Below are 24,400 nucleotides of genomic sequence, written 5' to 3'. Positions count from 1 at the left end.
CCACTCGGCGAGCCTGGACGTAGCGTACCGAAATTATGCGAATTCATGTCCGTATTTAATCCGCTCTGGAACTCTTCTTACTAGAGCCCGTATTACAGTCGTTGCGATGAAAACGGCGATAGCACGAGCCAGGCAGAACTTGACGGAGCCGTTGTGCCAGGCTTGCAGCTCCCTGAGAAGGAGAAATTCTGGTGCTGTGGGCAAACCAGGCTGTCTTACTCGGGACCCTTTCTCAGATTGCTAACTGTCGAGCTCGAGCCAATTGCAATAGACGAGCTGCTGCACGCTGTCTCAATAAACTCGACAAAAAATAATTGGACGGCAAAGGAGGCCATCATCAAGGCGTGGCATGCATTTTGGAGGCGTCTGTTCATTAGCACACGCCATCGAAACTGATACGTAATATTGAAGAATGCGATGAATTTATTCATCGGTCTGAATAACTTCTAACGCTGCCATGGCCTGCCCTCAACCCCGACCCCCCTGCCATGGTTATGTAAAGTCGCTATATCCTCAACATTCCATTTAATAGCTCTAGGAAAAGAATTCAAAGGATCCAGATAACCCTACGGTCCCCAGGGAGGGCAGCTTTCACGAACAAATTTTCTGTGGCCGACAAGAAGTTTCCCTTTGTACCCAACCTTCATTAGCTGCACTGCGAAGACCTTGCCATCTACAATCGTCGTAGTCACCTATCGAATTTTATAGTTTTGCCTTTCGGCTTTTCTCAACCTGCCGATTTGGCCGTCGTTGTCATCTGCGGTCGGTAGAGGGACCATCTTATGGCCATGACGAGGTACGCAGAGCGATCGTTATCGGTGGTCTTGAACCATACTTTTACCCCTTTGGAGGCTTCCACAGACTCCAAACAACACTCCAGAGTGGCCATATAGTAAGTCTGCACCTGTGCACACCGCGCCTCAAGCCGGTACGTGCATCCAGCTCCGTTTGTCTGTTAGCCTAGTGTAGTTATTGCCAGGTTGCGTAGGTCACTCTCACTTCTGTACATACTTGGAAAGGTGTAAAAACCCCCTTCTCTCAAGTTGAGGAAATTCTTGTCGTCAGAGTTGTCAAGGATTGCACCTAGAGGCAATTTTTTCACATCAACCGGGGTTGCTAGTAAATAACAACAGGCGTCCTCCGACATCCGCGGCGGTAGATGCCGCCAGTGAGCGTGAACGGGCTTCTTACTGTTAGCATCTTGAGCTCGGCGGGAATAGTTCTGTATTTCTGATAGAATATTAATAAGGTAAATCAGTTGCGTAGTAATAAATGACGAAGCTGTTTGGCCTACAGTCCTGCTTCCGTTGTAGCAGCTGCGCTAGACTAAATAGATGCAACTGCCTTTGTCAATGAAGTATTCTTTCAGTACAGCGGAACTGTCATTAATGTGCTACAGCGCCTTTGGAGTCGACTGTTCACCCGATATGATGGACTGCACAACGTTGGAATGTGCATGCTTCCCTGCTTTGTACCTTTTCACCGTTTCTCAAGGACCACAGAACGAATTTATAAAGAAGGAGAAAATCCCAACTCCATTGCTAGGTTGATACCTGCTAATTGGAGCGAAGAAAATTATGTATGTCGATACTGTCTGCGAACAGCCAACGAAAGGAATGCAATGAGCTATGCCGATTCTCAGGCGCTTAAGACAACTCAATTAAAGGGCCGTACATTATTCCTGGGTGGGACTATTTATTTTTCTTTACATGATGCCTAGGCAATCTCCTTTCGGAAATTTCTTTCATCTTTATTTACCTAGATTTTATCCGCTGCCACTGAAAACGTCTTTGGCAGTAAGATGAGCGCACGAACCATGGCTTCCCACGATCGCTAACCGCCGACGCGAACTCCTCCCAGGCTCGCCGTGATAGCCAACTGTATCGTCCGAAGTTCTACAACAGCCTGGCAAGTAGAGATTTCGGCCGTTTCATAATTGATCTGACAGGGAAAAAGGTGACTTGGTATGCCTGCCGCCCGACAGTGTACGAAGACGCCCATCTCGGTCATGCCAAGAACTACGTTCCAACCGATATCTGGCATATCAGAAGGGGCCACTTTAGTTTACGCGTTCATTCTGTCACAAAGATGACTGAAAATTGATGATAGATCACTGTTCGGGGACGCCACTTGTACCTGATCGCGGCGCTCAGGCAGCAGCATGCTATGAAAGACGATTCGGTGAGCGACTCGGTTGTGGCAATAATCACGGGATCCTTAGAAGTTACTGAAAACAACATGAGGAGATAACGCAACTCCGCTCGTGGGCTAAAAAAATTGAAATGGCGTGACAGTGATTCTATCTATTGTCTTCTCAATTTTTCCAAAGCCCACTCACACCTCTGCTTTCGTTTCGTCTGACTTGCCTGTTGTCTCTCCGTTTCCGCCTTCCCGACTGACTTAACGTTTCTACCAGTACTTCTCCTCAGAATTCAACCAGTCTTCCGCAATCAAGTCACTCTCGTCGCCTTGGAGGTGGAGCTCCGACGGAATGTGCAATGATAGTATGGCCTCGGCAGCTCTCAAATACCTTGCAAACACTGCCAAATGGAGGAGCGACCTGACCAGCGTCACATTTATCTCACACACCGCTCAATCAAACGGAACCATTCCTATCTCATCCCTGTCCTCGAATTCAGTGCTTTCAGAAAGGATATAATAACCTCCTCGGGAGCCTTCGTCACTTCATCATCCACTTCACCCGCGATGTCTTAAGTCTCGTCATCCGGTACACTGTCCATGGAACCTCGAAGTCTCGCGGGCGCAGCATCTTCTAATAAAACGTTGCTGGCGATGTCTTCTAAGTTGTAGTCACCGTCGCAAGGCAATTTCTGAATTGCGAGTAGAGAGATGTCATTCAAATGGGTTCCAACGTGTAGCTACAGAGCTTTGCTTGCGAAGACAGTACTTGACTCACTATGCTCAGAAGCTAGAAAAGCATCGCTGAAGGTAAATTCGGTAAGCTCCTGCAAGCCTGGTCTTCGGGCTGCACTGCTAGCGTCCCTACATAAGCCTTGGAACCAACGTGCTCTGTATGGGAGTGCTCTTGAATCTCGCCCTCCTGAATGCCGCTTCAAGTACATCACCGTCGCAGCACCTTGCCCTACTTTTCGAGTAGACAATACGAGTCAGTCCGCACCTTGAGTTATTTTGGGGAGTGTTAGACTGGGCTCGGGGACGGTAGAGTGACATACTGATCAATCAGGCTACCAAGAAGGCTAAACAAAGGGAGTTTTCGGAGCGCAGCGATGTCGGAAACGGTCGGACATTCATCCAGTATTCGGGCAACGATCTCGCGGCTTCGCCTTTTTCACCGCTACCGACCTAACTAAAATACATTAACGTCGGGCACCTCTCAATTTTATTCTTCTCATCCTACTTTAATTTCTTTCTTTTCCTAACAACTAGTTGCATCAGGGGTGACAACAGCACATCGAACGATGATCATCCATTGCCAGCAGATCTATGTGTAACCATATCTTCGTGTATCCATGTCCTCGTGTAGCCATATCCTCGTGTCACCATATCTTCGTGTAACCAGATCTTCGTCCAACTACCGTCGGTGCCCTTGAATTAGTTTAAACAATATCTGCAAGGACTACCTCCCCTACGGCATTAATATCTGCGGCCAGAGCGGTAATTTCGTCGAGTTCGGTGAAGATAAGCCCAGCATCTTGCAACCAAGGCAGCGGGTTCCCGTGTCTCTGTTTGCAACCAGTAAGGAAGCAATGCAGGGGACCCGACTGGCCCCGCGGAGACTCTGAAGTGCTTCATCTGCTCCCGCTCGACCAACCAATCGTTGCCTTTCTGAGGTTGCCGACTGCAGCACAAACACCGTCTGACCACCCGCTAGTTCTCGCCATTCTGACCGCCCTTACGCTGCTCAAGGGACGGGGAAGCTTGGTTGGGTGACGGAGTTGTGTCGCACCCCCAATCGAAGTCTAACTGAGACAGTTTGACCAGAGCTGCATCCATTTCGCTTGACCAAGACGAGACGTATAGATCCTGGAGCGAATTAATCTCTCTTCCTCTCCTATACCAAGTCACATGGATTGCCAGAAATCGATCCGCCAGCATCAATGTCAGTTTGCTATAGTATTCTATATTGTAGAAATTTAGATCCTATTAGTATATATCCTATCTGTAGTGTACGGAGCGAAGCGATAGAGGCACAAGGAAACAGAACACGAGTAGCAAAACTTTATTAGGGACTAGATGCGATTGATGTGATGTAGAAGCTAAGATACAATAAAGGCACGGAGGCAATGGATGGCAGGAAGTGCTATAGAGGCACATGACTCAACACTACAAGTGTTTAGATCGCCTTCACCCAATTCCCACACAAAGTTAACAGGTACTTAGGATGAAATGCCTCGTCAATAACACTTGAATTCTTTCGGCCCCCAGTATGCTCTAGCAGCTACCAAGGGGAACACCCTCGAATTGCAAGAATCCGTCGAGGCCCTTCAGGCTGCATGTGGCATCGCATGGACCTCCGTCGGCATTGCCATCGTCCGGGTTGAAGGGCTGAACCGTACCCTCATAGATCTGGCCTTCGGTCTCGAAGCCGATGGCGCAGCCGAAAGCAGTCTTGGGCTTATCGTCGCCGAGCTTGACGAGGTTACCATTCTGGCCGCAGATATTGATGCCGTAGGGGAGGTGGTCCTTGCAGATATTGTCCAAATTAATATCGTACTCCTGCTTCTTGCCGTCAACGCAAGGGGAGCCGGCTGCAAAGGCGTAGAGCTTATGCCTGTCGATCTTGGATGCCTTGTAGGTGCCTGCAAGGCACAGGTTACCTGCCTGGGCAGTAGCGAGGAGAGTTGCCAGGGTGATGATGGTAAACTGCATGATGTTCAATTTGTTGTTGATAACAGTCTTGTTGGGGAAGATGATGCCGAATTTCTGTGCTAGTGACTGAGATGTTGATGAGATATAGACCTGTGTTGACGACGCTGAATCGACTGTCTTATATATGTGCGCCGAGCAAGCGTTATGTGTCATTAGACCATGTTTCTCTCACTCCGTCGATGCATCGTTCAGCAAGTATATGCGGTAGACGTCATATATGGCACTTGTAAAGGCTTGGCTGACATCAGTGAGTTCCTTCATGAATATCATTTCCTGCAAAACTTGCTCGATGCAGAGTCTTACGAGCTGCTGGATGAACTAATGTGCTCGCCTGAACCAGACTAACCCGAGATCGGCTCGATGCGCCGCTGAGCACCCCTGCAGCCTTGTCGGGGTGGGCTGACAGCCTCCGGCCATGGACCAAACTGACTCGTATGTAGTTTAATTGGGGAGTCGAATTGCTGATCACTTGAGCGATACATCGATGGAGTGAGAGAAACAGGATCTACCAGTAAATGACACCTAACATCTGCTCGACGCACTTACCCACGCACATCCACACCCACCGCCGCCAACGCTACTACGAGAGTTAAAACAAGGTGTTGACTAACTAGTAACTAACCACCTAACGTTAGTAGCAACCTAATAATGTGCTAGCATGGCATCCGGGCTTTCCCCGTCCTCATTAGTCCTGGTGGCGCTGTTGTTGCCCGTTTTCGATGGATAAGAATGCCCTAATTTTAAGAGTATCGATCTTATATACCTTCCTCTCGTGGATCTAATCCTCGAGATACAGAGGAGAAAGGTCTAAACCAGCGCTTCGTAAAATGATCAAAACACGGCCACGGTTGGGGGACGTGGGGGGGGGCGAGCCGCGTCCCCGACCAAGGGGGACGGGGCCGGGCCGGCTAGCCTCGTCGTACGATGGTACAACGGTCTACCCAAGGCGGGCATGTCTCTCTCCATGCCAGTCCGATAGAGGGCCAAGCTCGTGGTATATCCGTGGTAGGTGCCAACAGCTGATGCTTACTGATATTTGTTGATGTTCGCCGATGCTCATGTTCATACTGCTGTCTACTCTTGCAGTCTCGCAAAGTCGGCGCACCAGACCCCCCACCATTTATCAATATGCTCTGACTCGCCGTCATGGCCAACGCGGAACAGAAACCTGAATTTGGCTCGTTACCCCATCTGTCTCCCCATTTGTCTCAAGATCCCTCCACCGTGCGCTCTTTCTCCCGTGTCTCGAGCTTGCACGTGCGCGCTATTCGTCTACTACTCGTGCCTCACACCGACTTCCATACCTCAAGGCGTCTCGAGCGTGCATGTGCGTGCTATTCGTACGGCGGAGACAACACCGGCTACCTCATGTCGGGTAGGCAAATGACTGCGGCCAGCCTCGACCATTACGATGCAGTTCACTATCATCACCCTGGCAACTCCGCTCGCTACTGCCCAGGCAGGTAACCAATGCCTTGCAGGCGCCTGCAAGACAGACGTGTTCTGACTACCTCTTGATTCTCAATCGCGATGCTTAAGCAGCAAGATGCGACTGAAGTCTACTTGGTGAGCGACTGACAGAACCCAGTGGCTCAGGCTACGTCTCGGCGTAAAGTTTCCTTGCACTTTGCAACAAGCTAGCTGATACCTAAAGGTAGCCGCAGAAAGTTGGAAAGAATGGGAAAAATAGAAATTTGTGCATGCTGAGTGGCTGAAACTAGTAAAGGTGCTGTAAAGAAGTAAAAGGAACAAAGAAATGCCTGAGTTGGGGGACTACTCGTCTCAACAGTGGATTGCGGCTCGTGGCGTTGGAACAGTGACTTCTCTGGTTAGAAGCGGACGAACAATAGGAAAGAGTAAAGGAATGGAGACAAAAGTAGACCAATTTAGCCAACCAAACGACTTTGGCTGTCAATTCTTGATGGTGCCGACCCCAAATGACCGCGGAATTCCGGACGGCTTTCCATTTTCACCCGACGTCGCACAGGCGCCTCGGCCATGCTCAGCACCGAACAGAAATTTCCGTGCGTAAATCCTCTCGCACTCACCCATCATCAACTTGCGAATCCAATCGAAAGATGTTCAGAGAAAACAGTACAATGTCGCCACGGGGAGTCAAGAAACGCCATGCCCGGAACGTTGATGCAAGCAACGCCGCCATGCCACCGCCCAACAGGTCTACCACAAGAAGCCGCGCCTTGACGTGGGACGAGATGCCCGAATGGCGGCGCGACAACAAATACATACTTGGCGGCTATCGCCGAGAAAAGGCAGACTACCTCGAGATCCTCGCTGGCCTGGCCTTTCTGCACAACGAGACGTGCAATGTGTACTCTCACTTGATCGGAGCACTCCTCCTACCGCTTATTGCGGTCTCTGTCATGCGCAGTATCTGGCAGGTTCAATTACCGACCGTGTCAGGAGTCGATTACGCCATGTTTGGGATCTTCTTTGGTGGTGCAGAGTGTTGTTTGCTTTTCAGCGCCGCCTACCACCTGGTCGGCCCACACTCGCACCCTGTCGAGCAGTTCTGGCATCGGATGGACCTGCTAGGTATCGTCATTGTAACGGCGGCGACCTTTGTGCCTGGCATTTATTACATCTTCTTCTGCGAGCCTGCTTGGCAGAAATTACACTGGGCCGTCGTCAGTCAACCCCGACGTCACTTGCCGGCCTCTGCTGCGAGGCCCCCAGGTTTGCCGCATACTGACACAACTTTCGTGCAGGTCGTCATCTCGGGTTTTTCTACTGCGGCGCTGATCTGTATACCCGTCTTTCGGACGTTGCGCTGGCGAAAGGTAAGAGTCGGTGCCTATGCCGTACTTGGTGCCTCGGCATTCATACCCCTGCTGCATGGCACTCGGCTGTACGGTTTTGAGTATATGATTCAGTACTCTGGGATGAAGTGGTATCTACTCGAACTTGCTATATACGGCGGTGGAGCTGGTCTTTATGCGGTAGGTTTGCATACTTTGGCATTTCATCTATGTGGAAGAACGTAGCGGTCTGACCTGTGCTTTCAGTTTCGAATCCCTGAGCGCTTCGCTCCGGGAAAATTCGACATTTTGTGCAGCTCTCATCAAATTTTTCACGTCGCTATCTTATTCGCAATGTCTATACATATTTTAGGTCTGGTGCAGGCTTTCATGGCGTGCCACGCACTGGACATTGGCAACATCCAGGCCGCTCACAACAAACTGGCGCGTCAATGACTAGAATCGCATCGTCGATGCAGCAAATTATCGTTGGCAAACGAGCACAGGCGGTGAGACTCTTTTTTTGAAATCTAGTTGCTCTTGGTACTTTTCGACTTTGGCAGGCAATTTATTCTACTTTCAACGTGAATGTGTACAATCTATGTGGCAGTACGACAAGCGCAATACAGTCAAGTACTGACTGCGTCGGTGGAAAGCCAATTCTATAAATTATTTTGTCGGCATTCCGTACCTAAAATTTGTAGGCCACCCCATCGTCGACTCTTGCTTACTTCTCTAGCAGAAATGTGGTAGGACCGCCCTGTAAACGACGCGTCATAATGTCAGTAGTCTTTTTACTTGGTATCACGCTTGGCAAGGCTTACCAATCTTCGATACCGCATGCTTCTCTAGCCATGTTCGCGGTTTCCGTAGCCATATGCAGCCCGTATTTCATGCCAATGTAGGTCAAGCAGTTTAGCGCATCCATCTTCGCAGCCTCGGATGCCGATTTACACCTGGCGATGCAAGCTAACGGAAGCACGAGAGACTTGGCTGAGTGTTGTGGACAGCCCGACAAATTAGTCATGTAGGGCACGCTGCGAAAGACGCCCTTCACCAAATCCTTTATGGGCAAGACTGCGACATCGTAGAGCCATGTGCGATCGTGTTCGCTGAGGTTTCCACGAAGGCTCCCGTCTTCTTCATCTATGCGATTGAGCCCATCGCCAATGAAGTCGCTTAGTAGCAATCGCAGCATGAAGGTGGTGTTCCATCGCCACGCGGATCTCTGCGATTTGTGCAAGTCGGCCCCAACATATAGCTGAAATACGTTGGCTATCTCTGGCAAATGCAAGTCAACCATCGGTTCCGGCGGTGCTGTGCGCTGCAGGAAGGCGAACATGGAGTCCATTCCCGCGACGAGCGCCCGACTTTCCTGCAGAAACCGTGAAGCTTGCATTGTGGAAGCAAATGCGTGAAAAGCGGCGAGACGGTCTAGAAAGGCGCCGATGAGGGGTCCATGCTCATCAATCCGTTGTACGCCGGCATGCTGACTTTGGAGGCTGCTGATGATGGACGGAACGGGGATACCGTGAGTGATGCAGCTCGTTCGTAAGCTGTGGCTAGTGTGAAGAAAAAGATGCCGCCCAACAGGCTGCTCAAACTGCTTGCGTCCTCGCAATTGCAAGAGTTGAGCCGCACCTTCAATGTGAGCGGTCCAATTCATGGGCGATTGTCGGCCACGAAACACCAAGGATTCAAACAGTGCCAATAAAAGAACCGACAGCAGAGTGGAATCCTTCACAGCCAGCTTTGGAACAGGAAGAGCTCTTTGTACAATCTCGAGAAGGGATACGTATCTCGCGTAGGCCAGGTCAAGCAGCGCTGGCACGGTCATATCTTCTGAGAGGATGGCCAGGCCGGGCACTGAGAGAGCGAAATTGAGATCGCCCTTTGGCATCTCTATAGAATCGTAGAGCCTGGGAAGGTACTCGAAGAGGCTAGTGGCGGCATAATATGACATGAAGTGATTTAGGCAGACCTGCTCAGAGTCTATGCCCAGGCTGTTGTAAATGAGCGGTTCAAAGCTCTTCTCTTGGAGAATTGAGGGCTTAGACTTGTACTTGGAGGTTCGCTCTTGGGCTGCCAGCACCTTTTGCGCTGTCGCATGCGTTTCATCGCGCATTCGCAGTGTGAGCTGGTCCTTGTATCCTGCGCATTGTACTTTGGCCCGCAGACATTGGCCGCACGCTGGCTTCTTCAAGTCGCACTACCATCTGCATGTTAGTCGATGCGCTCGAGACTTCTCGCCGGCGTGTTGAACGTACCTTGCGCCTTTTGACGCGACAAAGTTCGCATGCTTGGGATGGACGACTACGATTTGGCATAATGTTGCTGACACTCGACTGGGCTCTGCCAATCTATCTAGCAACTCTCTCAGGGCTTCGACGCTAGCAATAGCGGGCTCCAACGATAGCAATAGACGGGCCCGACGATGGCAATAAAGGAGGACAGCTCGTGGGCATCTGATTCACAGTGTTCCTCAGTGGCGCGACTCGTCCGCTATTGTGCAGAAGGTCAAGCATGCTGGTACGATCACGGATCGGCCGGCTTCACCCTCTCTTGCGATAATCCTGAATTATTAGCTCACGGTGCTCAACCACACTAATTGTCCTCGTAGGCATGTCTCAATTGTGGAGCTGTGTATGTAGAGTCGAGGGAGTTGGTAACGTCGGCCACCCACTTTCGGGTCACCCCCAGATACGGGTCACGTCGCGCCTGCCCTAGTACTAGTAAACCTTTATTACTAGTTACGCGTTTTCTCTATCTATAATTATTATTATTGCCTTAAATTTTATTATTATATCTATTATAGGTTAATATACTAAATAATAGCTTTAAAATGCAGTTTAGGACGTTTTTAGTGGTATAAGTGGCTAGTAAGCGGCGAAGAAGTGGATAGTACCCTAGTTAACACTATAGGCTTAATTAAATAGCTAGGCACTATAAAAATAGGCTTTTAAGTTATTATAACGCCTTTTTAGTACTTAAGAAAGATATCTTATTAGATAGATCTTAATATAAGATATTACTAGTAACCCTTCTTTATATAAGTAGGTTAGGTAACTTACTTAGTAAGTTGCCTTTTAGAATAGTGATATAAGATCTCTTAGGAAGAACTAGTTAGATAGCTTTTTACTCTAAAACTTAAAAGTAAAGATATTAAGAGGTAAAAGGCTTAATTTTTAATATATAAATAGTATCTTAACTAATACTATTTAGAAATTCTTTACTATCTTTAAGATACTAGCTATTAAATAAATTTAGTAAGAGAATTAGTATAATATAAATAAAATAAGGCTTATAATAGGGGTCTAAAAGAATAGCCTAATATTAGGATTATTAATAAAGAAATTTATAATAAAGAAATAATTTAGGTAATACTTTTAGAGTATAATTATAGAGTATATTTTAGCTACTAGTAGGCTATTTAAGCTACTTATTATTTTTAAAAGCTAAACTATTTAATAATAATAGTTTCCCTTAAAGCTTTAAAAATATTAGAATTAGTACTTTTAGGTATCCTCTTAAAGCTAGATAAATAATAAGATTATACTTAATTAGCTTAGAGATATCTTTCTATCTTAGATAAAGCTAAAGGGTAATAAATACTAATTTCTTATTATTAATAGTTATAGTAATTATTATATAACTAAATTCTTTAAGGAATATTATTTTAATAATATTATTCTTCTTTTCTTATCTTATTATAGCTCTTATATCTTTTAGCCTCTTAATATAGCTATTTTTAGCCCTATAAAGAGGTTCTATTATACTAAGCTTTTAAAGTACCTTAATAACTATAATTCTTTACTAATTAAAAAGAGAATTTTTTTTAAGTATTATATAGTAGCTAGAAAATAAGGAATTATAAAAAATAATATCCTTATAGGCTAGTTTAGCTCTAAAATATAGCTAGTTAATAAGGTAAAGCTATTAATAAGCTATTTATTACTTATTAAGGTATTAGTAGTTATACTTATAATACTAAAAAAGGCTTAAAAAACTACCAATCTTAATATTATAACACCTTCTAATAGGTATTAATTAAAGTAGCTTTTTAATAACTTTATTATACCTAAAAGTAATACTTATAATACTTAACTAGTATAAAGGAAGATCTAAAAGTAATTAAGTAACTAAGCTAGTACTATTACTATTTAAAAAGCTTAGATAGTATAACTTAAGGTATAGATTAATATCTAGAAGCCTTAAAAATATATAAAAGTTAGTCTAAATCCTAATTTATAGTTTGTTATTAAGGTTAAAAATATATACTATTAGCTAAATAAGTAATTACTTAGTACTAAGGACTAGCTAATAATTAATATTAATAAATTTAAGCTCCTTATAGGCTATAATAGTATATAATAGGTTTATTTTATTTATATATATTTAATCTATTTTATTATAAGGCTTTTTAGCTATAAGCTTATAATATATTATACTGAACCGTATCTGGGGGTGACCTGAAAGTGGGTGGCCGACGTTAGCTATTAGCTACGGTAGTAAGAGGAAAAACGAGGAAAACACGGGGAAATAGAGTGTTATACGGTGATGAAACATAAAACAAGTCACAACCACTGCTTCTAGATACCTAAACGGCGTCTGCTTTTATTTCTATCACGCTTTTCGTGAGTTCTACTAGTATCCCATCTAGTGCGCGAAGCCGCCAGCGCGGTCACTTGCAAGGATAGCGGCCAATCGTGACGCAATATATCTCAGATACTTGGTTTTAATAGTGTTTTCTAGTGACGCGATACTGTCTGCCACAGAGGTACGCTACCTAGCCTATACGCTGATGGGCGAAGATACATGCTGGACGCTTTACGCACCAGAGGGATGCTGAGCCCGAACCTCGAACAAATTACTGTTTAGGGTTAGTTAGATGATATTGAGTGGAGCGAGCATGGCAGCATTCCTCAGTGCCGACGACGGGCTGCACTGAATGGTGGTCGACCATAAAAGTATAAAGCCATGGGTAGGTGTGCCCAAATTCTCGATTCTTGGAATACAGTCTCTTAACACTTTTCATAATATCCAGTAGCTCTTTCGAAACTATTTTATGTCCATCGAGATATTGTTTCGGGTGAATTACACGATGTTCTCGTCCATTTGGATCGTCGCCGCGCTAGTCTCATGTGGCACTGCTCAAAAAGTCACAATTCAGAATGGGACCATACTTGGAGGGAAATGCCTTGATACCGAGACGAACTACTTTTTTTCCATTCCCTTTGCTCAACCACCAGTCGGCCGTCTGCGACTAAAGGCGCCGCTGCCGTATAATGTGGCCTACGGTGGTATGCTCAACGGAACTGTTAAAGCACCATCATGTATACAGTTCAACAAGGTTTTCGCCGAGTCTAACGCTCACAGCGAGGATTGGTACGTAATCAGCCTAGTATCTTGAAGGTCTAACTGACACTCGAAATAGTCTATACTTGGATGTCTGGACCCCAAGCTCAGCGACAGCCGATTCGAGGTTGCCCGTGAAAGTTTGGCTGTACGGAGGCGTCAATGAGGCCGGCGGCATATCAGACCCTACATACGACGGCTGTTATGCCACTTCGTCTTCCATTATTGTGTCCATAAACTACCGTGTTGGACCTCTCGGCTTTCTTGCTCTTGAGGACCTAGGGCTGCACGGCAATTTTGGGATCAGCGACCAGCTATTAGCTCTCCAGTGGATACAAGAGAACATCCACGCCTTTGGAGGCGACAAAAGCAGGGTCATGCTTTACGGACAGTCAGCAGGCGCAACGGACGCGTATGCAATAAGCACTTTGCCGCAGGCACCAAAACTCTTGTATGCGGCAATATTCGAATCTGGCGGTGGCCGCGAGTTTGCCAGTGTAGGAGAGGTTCAACATTGGCAGCGACAATTTCTTCGCGTGCTTAATTGCAGTGCTACGGACGTAAGAGAATGATCTATCCTGATTCTGAATATAAGCTAATTGAGACGGAGCTATCCTGTATTGTCGCAGCTCCGCCGGATGTTTTTGTGGCTGCCGAGGCCCAAATGTACCATCCTACAGTGCCGGCTGTTACTACACCATTCGCGTATCAGGGTGCTAGAACAAGATGGGGCCCTGTTGTCGACGGCCACATCATTGCAGAGCTACCTACGAAAGTAGGAAATAAAGTCCCTGCAATCTTTGGCTTTAATGCAGACGAGGGCACATTGTTTGTCCTTGGTAATTACGCAAAGGACCTGTCTCTGCTCAATCAAAGCCACTACGATGACTTTCTCTCCTACAACTTCGGGCCGTTGGCCACCAAAGTCAATGCGACATACTCTGCTACAAAATTTCAGGACGCACAATTTCCTATTTTCGCCGCCATGTCGACGGTCTTCGGAGAAGTCACCTTCAAATGCCCAGCCTACAGGGCCCTTGTGACTTCCGAAAGAACCGGAGTTCCCGTATGGACTTACGAGTTCAAACATGGTCCTAGTTGCGCATGGTACAGCGCGATTCCAGCGACTATTCTTCCGCTTGTTGGAGCGGCACATACCGCAGAAATCCCATTCCAGTTCAATACGACACACAGACTGCCTCTGACCAGCGGGGATTGTACGTTTACGGCAGCAGAGCGGTCGCTGGCGGCGTCAATGAGCCAAGCGTGGACTAATATGGCCGTCCTGGGTCGGCCTGGCGACATCAGCGAATGGCCGAAATGGACAATGAACACGTCCGGCGGGGTAAATATTGATCAATCTATGGTTGTAGGAACAGTCGACTACACAAGCTGCGGTTTTTGGGACACTATCTACGACGAGTCATTGCAACTTGCTGGCCAGTTAAGCTGCCCGTCACGCTGAAGTGCTGAGGACACGTCGAGTAACAGGATTCTCTAAGAATTATTTAAGAACAAGTCATTCAAAGAAGAATCTATACGTCGTGCTGTAGTCTACTTGCGATAATGTTTTTTTTCTTATACGATCTGCTTGATTCAGTCGGCAAGTACTCGCCTTGGTGCAGGGGATGGGCCAAATCACTTGTTGTTTTGAACCATCCGCCTTCTCGTGCTTCGTATCGACGATCGTGTGATATCGCTCAGTTTACGAACTCCTAAAGCTCCGTTCTAAACCTATATAATAACAACACCGAGATTATGGCCGAACGGCACGACTTTGGGTATATTATAGCTCCGAGGTCGCGGCCGATCGACGAGACATCCAACATTTGTTGAAACGTACTTCGCGCATTTGTATAATGGACTATGCAGGACAAATCATACGCAGCTCGGACTCGCTTCCCGGAACTCACCTATCCCGGGATCTGTATCCGTCGGGTATTCCTCTGTTGGGATTATCCGAACAATTTTCTGGTGTATATGCTTAGTAGACTATACATAATAGCCTACATATAGCTCGGACTCGCTTCTGGGAACTCAGCCACGCTGAGGTCTACACTCGTCGGGCATTCCGCAGTTGGGGTTCTCCGAACAATTTTTGGTGGATAGGTGTTCCCACAACGGATGCGTTACTGCCAGTTCACGACGCAACCCAATTATAAAAAGCCAGCATGAGACGCACACCGTATATCGTCCCCGATACAGGTCTCCCACCCCATTCGTGCTCGGAGCACTATTCAGCAATGTCGTCATCTCCTCAGGGCAAGTTCGAAGCATCGCAGTTCTGGGCCTCTTCCGCCCGATCCCGCAACTTTAAATCCTCTGCCCGCCTACACCTTCAACACCACCTCTTCCAGAGAACTCTAGGCAACAGGATCTTGCAGCCGACTGCAGAGCAAGCAGCTGTGCAATGTCGCGCGCCGCTAAGAGTTGCGGACCTTGGCTGCGGAAACGGAGTTTGGCTCCTAGACTTGGAGCAGTCACTCACGGACCTGGGCGTTGAGGTCTCCCTCCTAGAGGGATTCGACGTCAACCCAGTCAACTTCCCTCCCAAATGGAGCTGCCCCCCTAATGTCGCTTTTACGGCTCTCGATGTATTGAAGCCGCTACCACAGGAGCTTCTCGGTACCTACGACATTGTTCACATGCGAGCTTTTGTCTCCCTCATTACGAAGAACGACCCCCGCCCCGCCATCTACCAGGCCCTATCCCTTCTCAAACCTGGCGGCTGGCTCCAGTGGGAGGAGACCCGCGTAGATAGGTGGACCGCGACCGCGGCCCAGAGCGGAGAGGCAGAAGATGCGCAATCCAAGGCCTCCTGCGACGCCATCATCGGCATCCTCGATAATGGCGGCCGTGCTCAGGGCAACACGTTCGACTTCCTGGCCACCTTGGGTGTGCATCTGGAGCGCGCCGGGCTAGTACAGGTGGCGAGCCTGGAGTTGGAGAAGCGGCGCGCGGATATGAAGGCCTGGACGGAGGACTATCTTTTGTCATGGGAGGAGATTGCCAATCTGATTCCGCCTAAAGCTCAGGCGCCTGACTCGCCCTTGACGAGGGAGATGTATGAGGACTTACTGGATAAGGCAATCGCCGAGACTGAGCAGGGTGTTGCCATACATCAGCAAAGTGTCCTCGTAGTCATGGGGAGGAAACCAGCGTAGAATAGTAGATTCAATTTACGAAAAGCGTGAGCTGGCATTTTCTTTCCAAGAGTCGAGAATCTAGTGAAGCTGTATTGACTGCCAGTTTTCGCGTGAAGATGGACTTTCCAAAGCATGTAGAACTGTAGCACAGTTATTATGTATTACTGGATACGAGCCATCGAGTGCAATTCGTCTATACATTCTGCAGCCCTTGTTGGCTGCGGAGATGAGGCGGTGCTGAGAGGTGAGTTCGGCGTTAGGCGTGCCTGTTGACTGGCCCATCAGCACTAAGACATGACCGCAGTTCAATGGACCAAGGCCTCGCCATTCCGCAGTCTAGCCTTAAACGACAATTTGTTCGACGTAACACGATCGGCTCTCAGTACCTTTGCAATGAAGACGAGTTCCAGAAACCAATCAAATCCGTGGGTGGGTTTGTGGAACTCCGCGCTGTTTGGGCTTACACCAGAGAATTTGTATAAAAGCTCTTGGCGTCCAGGCATCAGTGTCATCGTCATCGACCTTTTCACCTCTAGCTCCTATTGCTCCACGTCAAAATGTCGAACAGAAAGCTCGCACCAGGGTTTGAACTTTCAGCTGAGACTCCGCGATCAAGCAAGACTCCCTTGTTCATAGGGGGTATTCAAGCATACATATACGGCTTGACAGAGGTTTCTGGCGAAGAAATCGCCGTCTTATATCTCGCGCACGGCCGAACACGATCATACCTCGACCAAGAAAGCATTGCGCATGAGGTACTGCAAAAATACAGAAATGATGCGCGCAAAAAGATTCCCATGATAGCTGTTGCTTTCGATATGCGCAATCACGGCGCCCGCCAGGTATGATCCTCGCCCTCACCGCATCCTTCACTTTCAGCTAATTATGCAGATATCTGAAGAAGTCAATGCAGCATGGGCAGAAGGCAACAAAAACCACGGGTATGTTGATCTCTTAACAGGCAAGTTGTCGGCTAACTTTTTAGTCCGGACATGATGTCCACCATCGATGGTAGCGTGCACGACTTCAAGCTCCTTCTTGACTATATGCCAACGTATCTACCCTTCAAGAAATTCCACAACACAATGATGGGCGTCTCTTTAGGCGGCCATATTGCCTGGCGTCTGCCCCTCGTTGCAAAAGAGCAGCTTGACGGGCTCGTCGTTATTGTTGGCTGTCCAGAGCTCAACAAGCTCATGCTCAGTCGCCTTGGCGCTGCACATGCCCCGAACTACGAAGAGCTGCAGTTGACTGCTGATCAAAGAGCGAAATGGCCAGCGGCACTATTCAATTCCGTGGAAAGAGATGACGATGTTATTCGTACAGCATTTCCCCAGATCCCTATGCTTTTGTGCACAGGCAAACGCGACACATTAGTGCCATCTTTCCATACAGAGAACTGGTTGTCGGCAAATAAAAGGGACAATGTAGATCTCTTCGTCCAGCAAGACGCAGGGCACGTATGCACGAATGAAATGGTGGCTGGCATGGCAGATTGGTTGTGCAAACTAAATGCGGGCAACAATGTGAATAGTTCAATCTAGAGAAATCAATCCCTTGTGCGTTGTCCAAGCTGTAGCCGTTGCCATTTATATCGGGGTGGGGGGGTCTGGCTACACTGTTTCCACCCGAGCTTTGTCAAGGCTCTCTTCCCACTAACTGATACGGACGAGTAATTGCTGGCTTATTTAGTGCGAATTGCTCATCGGCAAACATATCTCCATCATTTATGTCAAAGGTGAACTCACCCCCCTGCCCAGTTGCGCATCGTGGTCCATTCTCGCTTCTGCGCAAGATCCAGGCCGCCCACGACAAATACGCACGTCGATAGCTAGAGTTAGGTCAGCAACATAGTAAATTATCATTTCGTAAGTAAATAGTAGGCCTCCATTCCAGACATTATGCTCTCGAGGTCTTGCGCCTAGATAAACAAATTTTTTTTATTTTTCAGCGTAAATGTACATATTCCGTTCAGCGGTACAGAGGGAGTCATGTACAGGCGGGCTAATTCTACATTACAATCTGAGCTGTACTCATGTTGCTCAAGCAGTCACACTACGATACATGCATTTTATGGCGTTGACAAATAAAAAGCCTACATCACATTTTGCTCACTACATGCTCCATCTTTTATAAGTATAGTGAAGACAAGAAAGCGAGCGGTCATTAATGTGACCAGAGAAGCGCTGAAGCTAATGCAAGGTGTGGCTTGTGTCTCGGGGCGGCCATGCTGCAGGTTTTCTTCAGCTGAACTATTCCAATTTATTTAAAACGGTCTTTCAGCCCACAGAGTATGCCTCGCAATGTACATCTTGCTCTTACTCTGCAACAACTGACTCGCCACCTGATTTTTCAACAGAGCAGCCAACTACACCATGGCCCCCGGCGCTGTCACCAGGCTAGCTGGGACCAGCACCCTATTCCTTTTGCAGCTCATCATTCTTGCACTGGACCTTGTACCATTTCTCTGGGAACGAATACCATTGCTTTTGGGCAAGCTTGTCCCGGACAGGAGGCGTGCAGACTTGGAAAGCACACCAGCAGAGCATGACGGCGAGGAAGTCGGAGCCGATCAGCTAGAAGAAATAGAAATGATATTTGAAGACAGTCCAGACAAACCGATAAAAAGGGTTCCCGGACGGCAGCTAGGGGCGGTCTTACTGGGTATTTCCGGAATTGCATTCGCTGCCGCCAGTTTCGCTGGTAAATACGGCCAGCAACACGCCGCTATTCCTTCGACTGCGACAGCAGCTTCTTCTGCCTGCGGCAATGCTTCAGCAGCCATGGTTGATGGTGATATCGGCGGCGAAGGTATCCGCATTGCTATGTGGGCGCAGATTGCGACACTCATCACCATCACCATGCTCGGTATCTTCCAGTGCAACGCCCTAGGAGCGAAAGAGATCGGGGCAGGCTTAGCCATCACCCATATATCGTTGGCGATATCCATGATGGTTCAGATGAAGCGCAAGTCCTTGACCTCGGCCGACGCCATCGTGGGCGCCATGCTGCTCGATGCCCAGGGAAGTGCGCTCAGCCTGCAGCTGGTAGCGAAGCAGGTGCTGGCCGCCAGATGGCAGGTCTGGATCATAGTCGGCTGTCAGGTGATCGGAATAGCTCTGCTTCCAGTCGTCGTTGCAAAGTTCCAGGCTGGCGACTTCATCGACGGCGGCGGCAATCTCTCATGCTTCTGCATCGAGGCATTCTGGTGGGGATGGGTGGGAGACTGTTTCGGAACCACTGGCGAGCTGGAGGCAACGACGTTTTGGATGTATATTGCATGTCGGATCTTGAACTTCATGCAGAGCACTTTCCTTTCGACCACTAGCACTGGCCAGTTCCACCGAGCCGAAAAGTACAAAGACGCGCTCCACGACATCTCATTTCCAGCTCGTCCAAAATGGACTGAGGACGTGGATACTTTGGTAGCAAGCGGCGACATACCGCCTCCGCAAGAGGTCCATATGAACATTGACAATGATTACGACAACTACCCGGCCACAGTCGCAATCACATGCATCATATGTGCTCTTTTCTCGCTTACATCAATGGTAGCGGCTCAAATAATTTTTCAAGCCGGTCTCGAGCCTAGCTCGAACGCCGTCTCGACAGGACAAATGATTGCAATAGTGGTTGCTGCTGCCACTATTCTGCGCGCCATCTGGCTACTGTGGCAGACTGTGGCTGATAACGGCAAGCCAGTATGGCCATTCCGTTTCAGCACTGCAGCCAAGCTCCTACCACATCGCTGGCAGGAAGAGACATCTACCGAACCGTCAAAGAGAACGTTTCGCCGCGCCGGGGACTATGCCAACGGCTTTAGCTTTCCGGCCTATGTTGCGGAAAATCCGAGTTTATATCGCATCGGCGCCGTCTTTGAAGCTGGTCACGGCCGTGACCCCTTGCCTGTACCATCGACGAGTTTTGCGCAGCAAAAGACCGTGGAGTTGGACACCGAGTTCGAGGCAACTCTCGAGGATGGCGGCGGATTCCGTATTGGAATTGGTGGATTCGATATTGGAATCGCTGGAATAGGCACTGGGATTGGTGTGTCTTCCTCGTGGGAAAAGTCATATACCGTGAGGATCACCGCGCAACAAATCGAGACGTTTCGGCTCACTCAGAATCGGGCTGCCATATCGGAGCTCTCGAAAAGTCCAGCCGTTGAGGCGGTTCTGAAACGGCGAAACGGCCGGGTCTTCGTCATGACGGGTTTGCGTATCGCGCATAGCCTCGAGGTGAGCTCAAAGAAGTTTGAGCATCCCGTGGTGTTTAGCTATGAGCTGCAACAACTTCAGTTTCGTGGGGGAATTCTCAGAGTCAGTTATGTGTTTCAGTGAAGGCATTTTCTGTCCCATCTTGGTTTCTTCGGGAAGTTTGGGAAGCTTCGACCTCCCGAGCTCGACAAGGGTTGCGCCAACCCGCACAAAGCCGCCCGACTGTTGTCGAGACACGCCATGCTATTTGCCCTTCTGTGAAAGTTGTGTAGGGCTCGTCGCATGAATGCGGAGTCTTGCGGAGGGATCACGGAGGCATCCAAGGGCTTGTGATCCAGAGGAGTACGGATTAGACAAACGCGATCTCACCTCATGTTTTTTCTTTATTTTCATCATAACTAGCTTGACGACCAGTGCCTAATTTTAGTACACTATGACTACTTCCCTACTAACAGATTCTTCTTTTTGCACGTGGTTCTCAGATATTATTGTTCTTCGCAGACTAGCTTCAGGTCGTTGGACAGAAGCGATTTCTTGTATGAGAGCTTGATGAGCTTCACCCTGTAGATTTGGTTCCTTCTGTCCGCGGAGCTCTTGATGCAGCGGGCAGGCTCCCGTCCCGACCCGTCCAGGCTGCCGGAGGCAGGCACCAAGTCAAACTTGCAGAAACTCTGGCATCCCACGACGAGGTACGCCGGATGTTTGTAGCCCGTGATCCTAAACCACTCTCGGGCCTGCTCGGAAGTCTCGACAGCCTCCCGGCACTCTTCATAGCTGACGTCGGCTTTGTAGCGACATTTGGACTCGTAGGCTCTGAGCAAATACTGCGCATTGGTGTCCTGTGCCCTAATCAGGTGTCTCTCCTTGGGGCAGTCGAAGTTGAAGAGTTTCAGAATGCTGAATGCGGCAGTCTGACCCTGAGGGTTGAGCCTCGTCATTGTCTCGAGACTGTCAATGATGCTGCCGACTGGCAATGTGTCCTCGGGGACTAAAACTTCCAGCGCCTGGTAGTGATCATTTATGGAGTAACTAGAACGTCGCTTTATCTCGGGCTCGGAAGGCCTCGGGATGTGCTGCTTCAGCGACTCTTTGAAGCCTGCAAAGAGCGGCATTCTGTCGTCGAACCAGGATACTGATGCGCCAAAAAAAAATCCGAATTAGAAAAAGAAATGATGGTATGAGCTTGGTTCAATACTGGGTCGTGACAATCTCCTGACAAGTGTGGCGCTGTCGTGAAGTGTTACTGAAGCACCGATGGGTGACTTTCAGCCTTGGGAGTGTCTGCAAAGCTGGGATACTTGCGGCTTTAAGTACAGGAAAATATGTAAAACCTTAGTTTCGTGTTACTGTTTAGAGCCCCAGTATTATCAAGTGCCACAAGTTATTGTGATGAGTTCGACACTGTCACACCCGCCGACTTACACATGCGCACATCCGCGTAAGCTACACTGGTGCGACTTGTCACACTGCGATATGAAGAGATCAAAAGACGAGGCTCACAATGAAATGAATCATTAAAAAAGAAAAGAAGCGATGAGTTCGATTTGTATGCTCTGCTTACATAAGTCTTTGAGCGTCTGTTGTGCAGGTCGTCAAGGCACGTCCTCAATGTCCTGTTGGCTAGGCACTCTGTGACCGGTGGTGATGCAGCAGACAGAGAAACAGATCCTCAAGTTTGACTTTAGATGTGTGAGAACCTAGCGGCCCGATTAAGAGAACATGATGCACCCTAGTAGCACACAGCCTCTATTCAAACTAGTCGTCATGGACCTAAAACTCAGTACGCCACTGCGTCCTCTGTGAAGGGCTGGCACACCGGCTCACTGTGTGACCGGCAGCCCTGCTCCGCATTTTGCACACTATTTCAGTGAATCCAACGACCGTGATGCGATCTCTAGGCTATTCCCAGTCTTGTTGTCTGGGTTGCTTAAAGAGTCGCCGGTCGAGCAGCCTCACCTCGACCGCGCCTTCTACTTTTTGCCACTTTCGCGATCCGGGATGCGATATCTCTGAGAAGGGTTTTTTTCATGTCAGAATTGAACTTGTACACCCTAATATGCTACGCTTCGCTTCCGAGCCACGCCTTCTGCAGTCATGGAGCCTCGTTAGTCTGCATCGTCATCCGCTTTCCATTGCCACTTGCTAAGCACTCTATACATATTCCCAGTCTCCTAAAACGTGTCTAAAAATTACACGAAAACCCCGGTCTCTTATATTTCTCGATTCTCACACTGATTTCGCCTTCAGGTGACGGCCTGTCGCATGATATCTCGGCCAGCTTCGCCACAAAGAGCTTGTCGGCGATGGTGTACGTGTTCCTATCGAACTCTTCCCCCTTCCACTGCTCAATCACGACATGTGTGCCAAACTTCCCCCTCCTGCCGGGCCCCCCGTTCTCCTTGGCGAGTCCCAAGCCGGTGACCATGTACACGGGCCGCCGGTAGTTGGTATCCGCGAGCCATTGCTTGACGCCCGGGGAGCGCTCGACGACCTTGCGGCACACCGCCTCGGTGACTACGCCGTCGTGGAGCGCGCTGGCCAGCCAATGGGGCAGCGTGTAAATATGTATGTGCACGAGTTTGCCGTGCTCCTTGGGTCTCGTCTCGGTCCATTCGAGGATGCCTCCGGGGACGAACCAGGAATAGAACATCGTGGAGGGGTAGGCTTCGTTTGGCGCGTGAAGCACCTTCACGTTGTCGAGGCCATCGATGATGGTGCCGAGTTTCAGTTTGTCCTGTTCAACAAGATCCGGGAGGTAGTGGAAGCCTGCCAACTCCTGTCGGCTCAGTTTCTCTTCCGGTGAAGAGAAGGCCTTGTCCCAAATGCGATTAGTTTTCTTGATCAAGTTTGACATTTTGATGTGTGGGAACAAGACTTTTCAGTACCAAAGTGAGTGTAGTAATATTAGACACGAGGTCGGTGGGTTGTTCTCTAGACAGTGTTACTGCGCACCGGTCTCTGTTTAAATATGTACGAGGGAAAAGTTTGAGTCTTGGTGCTAGGCAGATCAAAGACCAAGTTCCAGCTTGCGCCGCGGCGCTAGAACACAATCCCATCGTCGCATTGGGCATGAATTCGTGTTTGTACGAGTAGATGCGCACAAAGAAATTCGACGGCCTCGTCAGTCATCCTGGTGCAGCAAATGTGCGAGGCACAAAACTGCGGTGCGACATGGCTCGCGCCCAAAGACGGACGGGGGTCTGTGTTGGGCTGCACTGACGGCACCCATGCGGCAGCTACACACGGCTGCGATTCACACAAGGCGGCTACCAAGATGACGACAAAGGCGACAGCGCTGACGAAACAAAGAGTGAATCACGGACCGATGGTGCTACATCCGACTGGCTTTATATGGCTCAAACATGGGCTGTCGTGGAGGTCCAAGGACCTTGTGGCTATCGACAAGGCTTCGCGGAGAAGACACGCTACAAGAATCAAAATGTTCGACAGAGTACTGCAGGTTTTGGGCGTACGTCCAACGGAGCGATGCAAGCGCGCATGCCGATACGAGTACTACTGTCGACTCCGAGACCGAATCAACGGGGAGATTGACCTGTGCCACGCCAAACAGCATCGGCCGTCGGAGCATTTGCGAGGACTGTCGATGGCGGCAATCGACAACTTGATCACCAAGGCCTTGGCCGCTTTTGAGCAATACGGGGAGATTTCCTGCCGAGATATGTTCAAACCATCCGTTTCTTGTTACACATGCATGGTTTTTATTTTATTTTAAACTGACAAAGCTCGAGGGTATACCTCTCGATAGTTGGTACGTGGCTTGCGACTCGCCCGCTCTACAGGAGCTCCTCTGCAGCGGGCTGGACGGTCTGAACATTGCCGCCGAGATGGAGCGATGCCTGACGGCCAAGCTCAGGCGACCGATGGTGGACGACATCCTTTGCGTGACGGCGCGCGGCAACAGGCCAGCGCCGGGGTTAGTCTGGCTGGAAGCGCTACCGGACGTGCCGCCAGAGGAGCCCGAGGACAGCGAGGATGACATGTTTCCGGCGACGACGAGCTGGAAGATATCTCGGCGGTACGACTGAGGTCCCACAGGAGCTTGCGCGCCTCTTCA

General features: G+C 48.9%; 10 protein-coding genes across 10 annotated transcripts; 6 read left to right on the top strand and 4 right to left on the bottom strand.

Moving 5' to 3' along the window:
- Positions 1-4,413: 4,413 nt before the first annotated feature.
- LMH87_009608 (uncharacterized protein) lies at positions 4,414-4,851 on the bottom strand (the record flags this gene model as incomplete). Its single annotated transcript, XM_056196633.1, has 1 exon — positions 4,414-4,851. One exon carries the CDS (start codon positions 4,849-4,851, stop codon positions 4,414-4,416), a length of 438 nt encoding a protein of 145 aa, XP_056053761.1.
- A 2,159-nt stretch (positions 4,852-7,010) lies between these two features.
- Positions 7,011-8,063, top strand: LMH87_009607 (uncharacterized protein; the record flags this gene model as incomplete). Its single annotated transcript, XM_056196632.1, has 3 exons — positions 7,011-7,496; positions 7,578-7,808; positions 7,875-8,063. The coding sequence occupies 3 exons, from the start codon at positions 7,011-7,013 to the stop codon at positions 8,061-8,063; spliced, it is 906 nt and encodes a 301-aa protein (XP_056053760.1).
- Positions 8,064-8,342: 279 nt separating this feature from the next.
- Positions 8,343-9,934, bottom strand: LMH87_009606 (uncharacterized protein; the record flags this gene model as incomplete). Its single annotated transcript, XM_056196631.1, has 3 exons — positions 8,343-8,367; positions 8,432-9,816; positions 9,875-9,934. The coding sequence occupies 3 exons, from the start codon at positions 9,932-9,934 to the stop codon at positions 8,343-8,345; spliced, it is 1,470 nt and encodes a 489-aa protein (XP_056053759.1).
- A 2,774-nt stretch (positions 9,935-12,708) lies between these two features.
- On the top strand, positions 12,709-14,237 carry LMH87_009605 (uncharacterized protein; the record flags this gene model as incomplete). Its single annotated transcript, XM_056196630.1, has 4 exons — positions 12,709-12,992; positions 13,042-13,522; positions 13,573-14,028; positions 14,172-14,237. The coding sequence occupies 4 exons, from the start codon at positions 12,709-12,711 to the stop codon at positions 14,235-14,237; spliced, it is 1,287 nt and encodes a 428-aa protein (XP_056053758.1).
- Positions 14,238-15,205: 968 nt separating this feature from the next.
- On the top strand, positions 15,206-16,126 carry LMH87_009604 (uncharacterized protein; the record flags this gene model as incomplete). Its single annotated transcript, XM_056196629.1, has 1 exon — positions 15,206-16,126. One exon carries the CDS (start codon positions 15,206-15,208, stop codon positions 16,124-16,126), a length of 921 nt encoding a protein of 306 aa, XP_056053757.1.
- Positions 16,127-16,665: 539 nt separating this feature from the next.
- On the top strand, positions 16,666-17,652 carry LMH87_009603 (uncharacterized protein; the record flags this gene model as incomplete). The annotated part of the gene is made up of 3 exons (XM_056196628.1): positions 16,666-16,950; positions 17,000-17,049; positions 17,094-17,652. 3 exons carry the CDS (start codon positions 16,666-16,668, stop codon positions 17,650-17,652), a joined length of 894 nt encoding a protein of 297 aa, XP_056053756.1.
- An 831-nt stretch (positions 17,653-18,483) lies between these two features.
- LMH87_009602 (uncharacterized protein) lies at positions 18,484-20,448 on the top strand (the record flags this gene model as incomplete). The annotated part of the gene is made up of 1 exon (XM_056196626.1): positions 18,484-20,448. One exon carries the CDS (start codon positions 18,484-18,486, stop codon positions 20,446-20,448), a length of 1,965 nt encoding a protein of 654 aa, XP_056053755.1.
- A 362-nt stretch (positions 20,449-20,810) lies between these two features.
- LMH87_009601 (uncharacterized protein) lies at positions 20,811-21,437 on the bottom strand (the record flags this gene model as incomplete). Its single annotated transcript, XM_056196625.1, has 1 exon — positions 20,811-21,437. One exon carries the CDS (start codon positions 21,435-21,437, stop codon positions 20,811-20,813), a length of 627 nt encoding a protein of 208 aa, XP_056053754.1.
- Positions 21,438-22,384: 947 nt separating this feature from the next.
- LMH87_009600 (uncharacterized protein) lies at positions 22,385-23,381 on the bottom strand (the record flags this gene model as incomplete). The annotated part of the gene is made up of 3 exons (XM_056196624.1): positions 22,385-22,411; positions 22,556-23,137; positions 23,211-23,381. 3 exons carry the CDS (start codon positions 23,379-23,381, stop codon positions 22,385-22,387), a joined length of 780 nt encoding a protein of 259 aa, XP_056053753.1.
- Positions 23,382-23,764: 383 nt separating this feature from the next.
- LMH87_009599 (uncharacterized protein) lies at positions 23,765-24,371 on the top strand (the record flags this gene model as incomplete). Its single annotated transcript, XM_056196623.1, has 2 exons — positions 23,765-24,002; positions 24,082-24,371. The coding sequence occupies 2 exons, from the start codon at positions 23,765-23,767 to the stop codon at positions 24,369-24,371; spliced, it is 528 nt and encodes a 175-aa protein (XP_056053752.1).
- Between the last annotated feature and the right edge of the window lie 29 nt (positions 24,372-24,400).

The sequence above is a fragment of the Akanthomyces muscarius genome, chromosome 5, assembly GCF_028009165.1.
Source record: "Akanthomyces muscarius strain Ve6 chromosome 5, whole genome shotgun sequence".
NCBI lineage: Eukaryota > Fungi > Ascomycota > Sordariomycetes > Hypocreales > Cordycipitaceae > Akanthomyces > Akanthomyces muscarius.
Note: the sequence above shows the minus strand (reverse complement) of the source record. Positions and strands in the feature narration are given on the sequence as shown.